This window comes from Salmo trutta, chromosome 3 (assembly GCF_901001165.1).
Source record: "Salmo trutta chromosome 3, fSalTru1.1, whole genome shotgun sequence".
Classification (NCBI taxonomy): domain Eukaryota; kingdom Metazoa; phylum Chordata; class Actinopteri; order Salmoniformes; family Salmonidae; genus Salmo; species Salmo trutta.
The window spans coordinates 49038656-49051100 of NC_042959.1; the positions used below are offsets into that span (position 1 = coordinate 49038656).

Here is a 12445-nt window from a genome sequence, read left to right on the forward strand (position 1 = left end):
CCCCAGAAAGCAACGTTGCGTCATCTTTCTTTGTTTAATATGAATATCAAAAGATAATACAAACTAATTGTGTGTCCTGATAATTACTGATAATTATTCTTACATGTCTATCGGTGGGCCTGCGTTAGCTGTAGGCTACAACACCACATAGCCTACTGTACCACATAGCCTACTGTATGGAGCTGGTGTGTTTGTGTGATCCAAATGGTAGCTAGCCTATTTCTTTGAATTTTTGATCTAATTCAACATAGCCTATTACAGCCCATTTGATAACACCAGCGTGATGTTTAAAAATAAAAACATATTTGTATTATAGCCTACGCTTATTCTGAACACTTGGAGAGGGGTGTGTTGGTCTTGGATAATAATATTAATATTCCAATGACCCATAATTTGGTCATTATTAGCATGATTATAGACACTCAGAAATCCCTCGCAGGCACTTTATTTGTTCTCAAAGCAGAAGTTTAAGATACAAGACACGGTGTGTATTTATTTTAGGACATTTTTTTTTTTACATGTACCTCAATACTGTAGGCTACTAGTTTTAAATAAGATTACAATTGGCATGTTGGTGCGCACCAAGGGCAAGTCGGATACATTGCTGCTATGTAGCATACTATTATTTACCTGGCAATGCATTGTTATTACCATATAACAGTATTAACTAATAATAATAATAATATTAATTGTAATTGGTACATCAGTCAATAAAAAGACACTATTTTCGTAATAATATTGCACAATTTAATACTGCGATTACACAAAGATGTGAACAACGTCAGGGATTGTGTGGACTTGATGCGGATATGAATGCCTGAGGTAAACATACTGTTGTGTCTATTCCCTTTAAAACAGCACATGTACACAGCCTCTGATTTAAATTAATCCCAATTACATAACGGAATACTGGTTTAAACTGAAGACATGTTGAGGTCAACACTTTCTGACGGCTTAAATCAGAGTGGTTAAGCCCAACACACTATCTTAGTGCATTGGATTTTTGTTTACCACATACATTTGTATCTTTTTTTTCCCTCATCTGGTGGTTTCACAATAGTTAGCAACAAAGGAAAACGGTTTGGTTTCTTAATGAAGACAAAATACCTTTTCTTGTATATACGCTTTATGTAAGTAATAAAATATTACTATAACATAAATAGGAGAAATGTGACTTTGCAGTCTACATTTAGCAATCAACATACAACCAATGTAGTAAACAAAACATATTGAAATCCACTGCAACGTAACCATTAACAGAGCCAAACAAAAAGCTCCAAACACATTTAGGAAATAAATATATATATAAATGGTCAGATTCATAAATGAAATCATATTAAAATATCTTCTTGGAATTAGTAAGTGTACAAAACTGCCCGAAAAACAAAACAAACAAAAAAATATCTCAGAACAAATACATGTTTACATATTCGACATATTTACACATTGGAAATAATCCTGGCAACATTTTATTTCAAATATTTTTTTGAAGAAAGTTGTTTTTTCCCCGCTGTTTCGAATAGCACTGTCTGCAGTACGCAATTGTACTATAGGCTACTGTCCATCAGAATGTACCAGACCCTTGAGAAATGACACGCAACGCACGAGTAGCCTAATTAATCCATTTTTCCTTTCTTCTCCATATCAGAAAAATATCTAAAACAGGTCCCTTCATCACTTTTCATTAGAGACATTTCTGAATTTCTCCGTATATAGTGGTTATAATACAATAATAGGAATGGTATAAATTAATGGGGTGTAGCATAAGCTACCTTTCAAATCAATATAGAAGGTGCAGAATTCGAGTTCTACTTTTTATTGTGATGTAAAGAATGAACAGCGTGACACTTCGACCTGGGGCACTGAAGTTACCTGAGAATATCACTTTCATTTCGTATTAAACCAATCTCTTACTAAAGGTGTGGTTGGAATAGCTTGGCAGTTAGCAATGCAAGTTGCTGACGGCGCCCTGGAGTGATTTTAGGAACCTGTAAACATGAAAATAGGGAGTAAAGGCCTACCTCAAAACAAATTCTGAAAACAAAACTAATATAAAATTGCAATGATAATTTCAACGAAATAATAAGTGCCCCATACAAAAGGAAAATAATAATAAAAACAAATTCCAAAAAAACCGACAAGAAACACGTGTTTCATAAAGAATTAATCCATATTGCCCTTTTTAGCGTCTGTTGCTATCTGCAAAGCATACATTTTTGAAGGCTGCCAGACGTGAGCTGTCCTGGTGCATTCATCAATTTTGAAATGCATCTGACATTTAAGTGTGGGGATTTTTGTCATCAACGGGTGCCATCATTTCCATCATCTTTTCACAAACTCCTTTGGCCAGGTGACATTGTGCTAGGGAGGCGTTTTCGATGAGTTACATTACACTAATAAAATGAGAGAAACAATAAAAACAGTCTACAGAACAGAAGTGACACTGAAGTTAAAATCAAACATCACAATTAATAGAACAAATATAAAGAATAGGCTAATATTTAGAAATAGTGGTTAATCGGTTTTAAGCCTGAAAAGCAACATGTTCATTGTGTGTGTCTCCTTTGTTGATCATCTTCAGGCAACCACCTCGCACTGTGGTGAGCGCCATCAGTTCAAGACACCACTTGCAACATTTTAATCGTTTCCCTTTGAACAGCCACGAAACATCGAATTTACTTCATCTCCTCCATAGAATTTTGGTAAATAAAGATATTTGTTTCATTTAAAATGTGAACGAAATCAATTCAGTAATAGTGTATGTTTTTCTTTTCAACCATTTTCCATTCTACCTATTTGTTGTTGTAACACAAGCTCCGGTTACTGGGACAAAACTCATCTGTCTGTCCAACTTTGCCATGTCTCTGTTCTCTCTCAGTAAAACCAAATGAGATACTGTAAACTCCATAGTCCTTTCCCTTTTTTTTCTTGTTTCCCCCGAAATTGTAGGATTGTTCATGAAAACAGTCACTGCACAGGACTCTGTAATGTGTGGTGAAGAGGGGGGGTCTCCGCTTGAGAATATACGTCCTCCATATTCGGATGAGGGACCCCTATCGGCGTCATTCTTTTCTCTTTTTGCCTTCTGTTGCAAAACCAAACACGGACAACCTCTTTTTCCAATTGAAGAGAGCCGGCTAAACTGGTGATTTCATGGGCGGAGGGCTTGGGACATTTTAAGAAATGATTTTCCAGCGCCCCTTTCACACCAACTTCAATCGAGGTCCTCTTCTTTCGTTTCCTGCCCTGCGCAGCAATCTTGTCCAAATTGGTGGGGCTGCCAGTGTTTGAGTCTGTCTCCTCCAGCCACTTGTTTAGCAGTGGCTTAAGTTTGCACATGTTCTTGAAGCTGAGCTGCAGTGCCTCGAACCTGCAGATAGTGGTCTGAGAAAAGACGTTTCCGTACAGGGTGCCCAAGGCCAAGCCCACGTCCGCCTGTGTAAAGCCCAGTTTGATCCTTCGCTGTTTGAACTGCTTGGCGAACTGCTCTAGGTCGTCGGAGCTGGGCGCATCCTCGTCTGAGTGGTCCTGGTGGTGGCTGAACGCCTGCTGTGGGGACTCCATCTGGTTGTCATGGCTACCTGTATCGTCGTGGAGCGGGTCCCGCATGCTGTGGTGCAGAGAGGCGGGCTGGGGACTTAGCATGGCGTTGAGGTTCGTGTATCCCGGCTGCGAGTAAACTAGCGACTGGTGCCCGTTGGAGGCAGGCGACAGCGGGGACAAGTGGTGCGCCGTGGTCGGCGCCCACGACCCATGGTGGCTACTCTGCGTCTGCTGGTGCACCAGGTGAGATCTATGGTGGAAGCCACTGCTCAGGTCTTCTCGACTCGCCTGAACACTGGCTTTGTTGTGCTCCTGTTGCCCGATATGGGTACCGCTGGTCCAGTCGGTGTTGGAGGTGGGCAGCCACTGGTGGTGCGTCAGGCTCATCGGATGTCCCGTGTTGGTCGCCGCTAGCCCCTGCAAGTACTCGTGGTGCATCATTTTCTGCACCTCTCTGTAGGTCGTCCCCTGGTGCATCCTGTCCGAATCCGGATGCATGAGCGGGTTGGACGGTAAGGAGTTATTCCGCGGAATATACTGAGCTGTTGTAGCCATGGCTCCGACTTCGAAAACTGCCGAGTACTTCGGAGGTCTGGAGGCTTTAGAGCTAAAAACGCAACAACCTGCTCTGGGAGGTCTTGGGGAAGAGCTAAGACACGCCTCCTCTTCGCTTGTATTGGCTCCTTACGGATTCAAGCCCACAGGAGGCATAGCCTACGTTGCAGAGCGCATTTTACGCACATAACGAATAGGGCTCTGTTTCACATATACTATATAGAAACATGTTCATTCTATATATTACATTTATATTTTTGTCTATTGGTAACTTTACGGTCTCTGAATATGACCTAGGTTTCTGTTATCCTCTCTCGTGGGCTGCTTGTTTGCATGTCGCAGGCGCACAGAACTCGCAATTGGTCGCCCCTTTCTCGTTTTTTTTCATCCATCCTCTCTCTCCGAGCCAGGGCGGAGAGGGTTGGATAACAGTAGGAAATGATTGGGTTTCGTTGGGTTCGTTCGGGTTGTTTTGCAAATAACCACGTGGGGGAGTACGGGGATCTTTTTGATGGGGTGACAAAATCCCCCCCCACCTTGATATCCTTTTAGTCAGTGATGACTAACTGGAGCGCTCTCTATTTAAGTAGATTAGTATTCTTACAGTGCGGTGTTCCAGAATTACAACCACCCACAAAAAAAGAGATGCATGTAAATAAGCACTGTGTGATGTAGATATTTGTATGAATATGGTGAGAATGTGTGACAAATCTCAACGCCTTTTTTCCCTTTAATAATAAAGGCTACCCTTTAATCATTTATCCCCGTTGTTTATGACATTTCCAATGTTAACCAATGTTAACCCATAAAGGGTTATGATTGCTTGCTTCATATATGACACCTCTAAAGGTTCTATATATAACCCTTTTTGTAGGGTGCTTTGATCAGAACACCAGGGGTTATTCTTCACTTTGGGTTCCATATAGGGTTCAATATTAAACCAATTTCGGTTCTGTATAGAACCTTAAGGGTGCCATATATGAAGCAAGCATAGAACCCTTTTTGGTTCTATCTAGAACCTTTTCTTTCTAAGAGTGTATGATCTCCTCATCAACGCTTATCATTAGGCTTCTCTCTTGCTCTCTCTCTCTCTCACACACACAAACACACACACACACACACACACACACACACACACACACACACACACACACACACACACACACACACACACACACACACACACACACACACACACACACACACACACACACACACACACACACACACACACACACACAAACGCACTTAAATTTTTGTCATTGGATAGGGCTTTGGACAATTGTAACATACATCTGCTAAATTTTGTATTATACTAAATGAATAAGGGCATGGATAATAATGTGTTTAAGGATTGAAATTGTGGTTATACGTGTAACTGTAAGTCGCTCTGAATAAGAGCGTCTGCTAAATGACAAACATGTCTAAACTGTATAAGAGTACTTACTATAAGAGTACCTTCTTAAAAAGTTATGGTTGTCAAATAAAATTATCTCCACATATCACGTAAAATGTTACCACCCGTGACAATGTGGAGCCATATGCAAAAGCTCATGAAAAGCCGAAGGTATTTTATAGGGTTTCTCTCGAAGCATTTTACTAAACAGCAACTTAGAGTGAAAATCCTGTGTTTCTCCCTCCTGGCTTCTTCCACACTCCTCTCTCGGTTGATCTGATTATTTTTCCCTTCACGTTTTGTCCCAATAGCAAATTACCAATTCTATGAATTGCAAAGCAGCCTCGGAGACGCTGAGGGGTAGAGAGGGGGGAGATGCGAAGATTGAAAGGGATCTTTGCAAACACAATCACGTTCTTAAATGGAAATGCGGGGCTTTAAACAAATCTTACATCTCTCCCGTTCCAGTCGCCTAAAACTCCGCAATCAGGCGCATGTTCCACTCCTTCTAAAACTGAAGCTTTTTGGAAGCTTTTTCAGGCATCACTCTTTATTTGAATTATTTACCTGAATGCATTTTATCTCACGCGCGTGTTTATGTTGTTGTCGTCTCTCACATGACACTGCTCTCTGTTTGTAGGCTACAGTGGGACGCACTGTAATATTTATTCATTTTGATCCCTGGACTAGAGCACGATTTAACGGTAAGTTTGCTCTCTTTTCTGCTACGTGTGTCCTTGCTTCACTCTCGCACGTCACGACACTGAGGAATATAGTGCGTGTGTGGATAAGATGTTCTTGGGGTCACAGGTGCTCGTCATCATCTCTTGAAAGGCGTGGTTTTGCCCGTCCAACCTTTATATATTTATTTTTGATAGACTAAGGGGAGACAATTCCCAAGAGTTGTTCGGGTGTTATTTGAGAAATCATTCAAAAGTTACAGAGGAACTTCTGGAATTTTTATTTGATAATGTACAACATATTCAGTGAAATATTTGAGGATGTATTCAAATAGAAAGATGCAATATTAGTTGTTACCGAAATGTCTGTTTTCATTAATAACAAAATAATAGCAGTGTTATAGGCTACTGCTTAGTGACTGATTAAATGTCAAATAAAGCCATTATCCTTATTTGCTACCTTGAATTTGATAATATACCAAATAACAGGTAGGCAATATAAACAAATCGAATAGGCTTGTAAACGCAACCTCTTCACAATATTCAATATGCAAATAATCTACATATCAAAACGCGTTGTGTGTTGCTTTGATACATTCAGTCACCTAATACAACATTTCCTCTTGAGTAAAATAGTTTAGATTCATCTGAATATCACTTGATCTGCCAAGGGCCTTTTGCATGTTCATTTTTAAGATGTTAAGTCAGTGCCGAACATTCCGTAAGGACTTTTAAGATCCCTGAACCCTTGGAGACCACTCTGTCGAGTTGTGACTGTTGGCGGAGAGTCAGTTCCATGCCTCAGTTAATGAAGAAGCGTTACCATTCAGTCATTCCCGTCTCCAAGTCTATAAAAAGTATTTTCTGCCGGGGAAGCGGTGCTGCCCAGGCAGCCACAGACATACAGACCAACTCTTGTGCTTTGCCAGCCAGCTCGAAGAGCTGTGGAAAAAAATAGATCCAGATGCTCGCCTCTCTCTTTGTAAAGAATATGGCCTTGTGTGGAACTAGGTGAATTTTTGCTAAGATGCACGAGGTTGCTATGGAAAGAGCGTTGAAAGGGATGACACGCATCTTACCACTGATGAATGATACGCGGCACAGGAAAAGGCAACAACAAAAAAAAGAGGTCACGATATGATGAATTCATAAAAAAAAGACAGTGGAACACACAATTATGGGGTTTCAGTAGCTGACTAGTGAGTATAAAGCATGGTGATGCGAGTTGAGAAAGCCGGGGTGACCCTGTCCCAAAAGAATAGTCTCAATTTTCAACAGTCTGCCTTGTGTCATATTGCACCCTTTCTAAACATCCTTCCTGACCCCTTTTCGTGCACCGCGCTTTTTTATAGTCCGGTCACGTCCAAGTGCACTAGCCTATGCAGAAATGTTAGTATTCATTGTGGTTAGCTAACTCTATGGTGAAGCAATGGACTTATGCTGTAGCCTATTTGGGCTATAAACATTTGTGAAAAATAAGATAGACAATCTATCTGGATACATTAGGATGAAAGTGCATGTATATCTTAGCGGTAGGCTGTAGCATTTCGTTTCTGCACTGTCTACAATAAACTCACCATCATTATTTCCAATTATGCGTGTGTTCATAAACTACAACAATGTCGTCGTGGGACGTTGTGTGCCCACTGGACTTGTATCAGAAGTATTTCCCAAAAATATTTTCCCTTATAGTATGGCTTGCGCTCCCTGCCAGTCACGTGTTAAAGCCTCACGTGGGACCTCCTCGGCTTGAATACAATTATAACCTGGAAGCGCCTCAACCAACAGCCACCCCGTCCACTCTTAATTTAGCCTAACCATGCTCCTATCCTAGAAGGCAATTCCCGAAAGATTAAACAACAAAAACATCAGTATTCAAATACCTGAAATTCATAGGCCTACCCCCACAACAACCGTCTAACAGTATTTATAATATCATATACTATTTGTACAATTATAGTATTCAATAGTCAAGTTAAAAAAAATGACTTGTGTAAAAACGTTATTGACTCAAATTACAAATTCAAACAAGGACATTGAGGCCTAATTCTGTTTTTAAATAAATTAAATAAAGTTGTCTTTTTAATAGGCTAATAAAACTCTTCAGGATAACAGTCACATATCAATTTGAATGCACTTTCAACAACTGTCACACAGTGCCTAGAATTACAGGCCTAGCCCACTGTAAGTTTGGATCTATTTCTAAAGGTCAAAGTCAAATATGTGTATTTCCTCTATGCTTGCCTGTCCATGAGCTAAAAAATTGTTTTTTTTTAAACAAAAGTATTTTATATTCCTCCAAACAATTAAGCATGGAAGCTGGTGCTTTCTGAAAGCCATTTCACTAAAATACCTTTCTCAAACTCAGATGGAGGAGGATGATTTGAAGTTCCTAAAATTAGGCACATTGTATGCTAGACATCTCCCTGCTTAGTCCCAGAAAGGAAACCCATATTAGACTGCACTGCATTTGATGTTAAACACACCTTTATTCCACTTCTAGAGGGTCATTCAATCGACCGTTGCACCTGCCACCTCTAAATTTGGATTAAAAAATTCAGAAAAAACCTATTATTCACAAACTTCCACAATTCAGATAATTGTACTTTCCCCCACTTTCAGTCTTTCTTTTTTTGACAGACATGCGTAATAGGCACTAACTACACGATCGCAATAGCCCATTTGCCTAGTGCGTAAAGGACCAACGTCCTATGCTTTTCAGGTAACTTTTTTCCCTTTCCTTTTTGGCTAATGAACTCGACGCTTCTGCCAGCATCCCCATGAGAATGCGAGGAGAACGTTTCTCTTGTGGTAAAAGGTGCGAGATTTCTCCCTATTTCTTATACTAATTAGACGGGGGTCTGAATACGATATGGGATGAATATTCATGAAAAGGGACCGGCGCGCAATTAGTCGTGGAGAGAGTTCCCAACTTCAATCCCGGATCAGCACCGCGCGTAACAGAATGGGGTACCGCTCCCACTACACGGGATGCGTCTGTGGTGCCCAGCCCACCACTCTTTGAACAGTCTATTTGTGTCCGTTCTTTTCCTGTCGTTCATGTTTTAAAGCTGCCAGCACCAAAATGTCCCGCTTGCCCACTTAATGCCACTTCCCAAAAGGGAATGACAAATAAAACACCACCGCAACAACAACAACAAGCTGGCGCCAGTATTAGAGGAAGTTACATTTTTAATAAAGCTATTTTGGGAAATTACATTTTGTATACTTCGGTGGTCAAAGTTTAGAATATAATGTCTCACTTGATGCCTAAAATGAAATCATTGTTTAATCTCATACTGCAACATTAGTAAAAGGTAACAGTAAAATCATCACGTTAAAATGATCAGATGGAAAGAAATAACCCGACATCCTTTCTTTGCACAGGTGCCCATGTCTCTTACCAAACATTAGGATATCAAAGTATTAGAATGCACTCAATGAATTATAGTAACAAGAGAACACACGCCAACACTAATCGATAACACAATTAAAGCCAATATACAATTCACTATATCAGGACCACTTTTCACTTTACTTTCAGAGTTCCAAGCCTTCCATCTAACTCCGTGACGGGCTTTAAAGCATCAGGCTTGGCATCCATCCCCTAAGCCCCTTCTCAGCTCCTGTCTAACTCTCTGCTGGGGTGTTGGTGCCTGGGCTTCAACCATCAGACCTAACCTGTGTGGCTTCCTGTCTGTCCACAGAGGGACACAATCCTCTACTTTGAATTCAAGGTGATCCTTATCCTCTCCCCCCTCCTGGACGTGTGTGCCTATGCCTCTTGGTTTGCCTCTCGCTTCCATAAAGATGTGTTTATGTATGTATGTATGTGCGGAGGGGAACATAGGGAGGTTTTAGAAGGTTGGTCGAGATAAGCAGTGGAATTTGTGGCTGTGTGAATATGGATGGGGTCCCTGCTCTCTTAGAGACTGACTGATAGAGAGGTAAACAGCTTGTGGGCTGGAGGGGTGAGATGCATGCGCCTGAATACATTTTGGCAGCATCGCCATCTCCTCTTCTTCTCTCTCTCTCACTGTCTCCCTTTCTCTTTTCTCTGCTCTCTCTCCACCTGCGAAGGTCTATCGAATTATAGTCCTTTCGTGAAATATGGTTGTGTGGTGCTTTGGATTGGAAAGGGGGTTCCATTGTTATCAATATGCTGAGTACAGTAGTGTTTTGTTATTCTTTCGACTAGTTTTGCTCAACTTTATGTGCTGATGTTGCTTAATCATACGTTGTGGTGCTAAAGGAAAGGCCTAGTTGGTCACTTATTTTGTTTCAGCTCAGATCAGCATCATTCTACACCGTTCTTAATTTCCTACCTTCACCATCACCATCATCATCATCATCATCATCATCATCATCATCATCATCATCATCATCATCATCATCATCATCATCGTCATCGTCGTCGTCGTCGTCATCGTCATCTTCTTCTTCTTGTTACTTCCTTCTTCATCTCTTTTCTTCCTTTCCTTCCCTCCCCTCCCTTTCTCCCCTTTTCTCCTCTCTCTCTCGTCCCCTTTGTCGAAATGATTAGGAGAATCGTTAATATGATCATCACAGAGCCGATGTTGACTTTCTCTTCTCTCCTCTCCTCTTCTCTCCTGACAGGGGCCTGAAGACAACACAGCCTCACGCAGGCTCAGCAACACGCAGGTTACCACCCCAACAGGACACACCACGCCACCCGGCGGGCTGAGTTGTCACGCACTACACGTGTGTGTGTGCGTGTGTGTGCGTGTGTGTGTGTGTGTGCGTGCGTGTGTGTGTGTATGTAAGCCACAGGAGGTTGGTGGCACCTTAGTTGGGGAGGACGGGCTCGTGGTAAGAGCTGGAGTGGAATCATGGTTTCCATGTGTTTGATGCCATTCCATTCGCTTCGTTCCAGCCATTATTATGAGCCGTTCTCCCCTTAGTAGCCTCCACTGGCATAAGCATGTTGCCCCCCCCCCCCCCCCCCCCCGCCGAATGTCCATCCATCTTGCTTCTCCCCCTCAGCACACCCATCCTTCCTCTCTACCTATCCACCCTTTCATCCTCTGTCTCTTTTCTTCATACTGGACCAGAATGTGAACGAGTAAAGTTGGCCTCGCAGAGAGAGAGTGCCTCCGCGATAACTGATGTCAAATAATAGATAGATTCACTTCTGCAGGTTAAAGGTTGTACTTTATGACAAATTACATCAATTAAAGGGATAGTTTTCTGTGTTGTTTACTCCAATCAACCTGGAAAACTATCCCTTTAAATATTTACATACTGTCGTTTTTTTTATAAGAGAACACATATTGATTATCTTGAGTACACAACGTAAAATATATTTGTCTATATTAGGAGGATTGTGTCTCTGTTGAAATTGAGAGGACATCTGGTTTGGGTACCACAAAACATCAATTTGAAAAACCTGTCAGTTTAGAAGAGATTAGTAACAGGTGAGGAAAACGTTTTGAAAAAACCAAAGCTGTAAAAGTTATGTGACTCACTGAGATATGACTGAACTATTTTCCGTTTGACTATTGCATCGTTTTTTGTCGGTAACATCAATTGATACTATTCACTAAGGAAGAAAACAAGTTGAATATTATGATAGTGTACACAGCTACTTCAATATCAGGCAGGGATACTCGATATTGCGTACATGAGTGAGACCATAGAATTAGAATGACCTGCGGTTATTTTTATTTAGGCTTATTAGTTATTCTCTTTCTATAATCCTGTAATCAGATTTATCCTCGTGTACCATTATAGAGGGATATTATTTAAGCTGGATGTTTTTGCACTATAGTCCTTTGAGTGCCATGTCAGTAAATGTTCAGTAGTGGATTTAAAATGTTAAGACAGATAGGCATACTATCTTGATCACATTTTGTTTTTACTTTACCTTTAAGAAATACTATGCATATTAAAAACATGCATCAATAAAAGCTGGGATAGCGAACCTACAACACGCAGTATATCAAACCCATTAAGAAAGTTAAGGCAGACGTCTTACAGCACGTAATTCCTAGCAGCTGAGAGCGATAGAGAGAGAGAGAGAGAGAGAGAGAGAGAGAGAGAGAGAGAGAGAGAGAGAGAGAGAGAGAGAGAGAGAGAGAGAGAGAGAGAGAGAGAGAGAGAGAGAGAGAGAGAGAGAGAGAGAGAGAGAGAGACCTTATTTGATCCAGCAGGCTTTTCACTGGGGCATAGACTGATCAGTCCTGTCCCTCTGTTTACTCCCCTGGTTCTGGCACAATAACAGACAACTCCAGCCTTACATGCACATGCACAA

The 12445-nt window shown here is 41.1% G+C and overlaps 1 protein-coding gene and 1 long non-coding RNA gene across 2 annotated transcripts; one reads left to right on the forward strand and one right to left on the reverse strand.

Annotated features, from left to right (window-relative positions):
- Positions 1 to 724: 724 nt before the first annotated feature.
- LOC115176939 (POU domain, class 3, transcription factor 1) lies at positions 725 to 4151 on the reverse strand. The gene has a single exon (XM_029737349.1). The coding sequence runs from the start codon at positions 4096 to 4098 to the stop codon at positions 2968 to 2970; it is 1131 nt and encodes a 376-aa protein (XP_029593209.1). The 5' UTR covers positions 4099 to 4151; the 3' UTR covers positions 725 to 2967.
- Positions 4152 to 5703: 1552 nt separating this feature from the next.
- LOC115164903 (uncharacterized) lies at positions 5704 to 10901 on the forward strand. The gene is made up of 3 exons (XR_003870023.1): positions 5704 to 6198; positions 9719 to 9911; positions 10792 to 10901. It is a non-coding gene; the product is annotated as an uncharacterized LOC115164903 (long non-coding RNA).
- The last annotated feature ends 1544 nt before the right edge of the window (positions 10902 to 12445 follow it).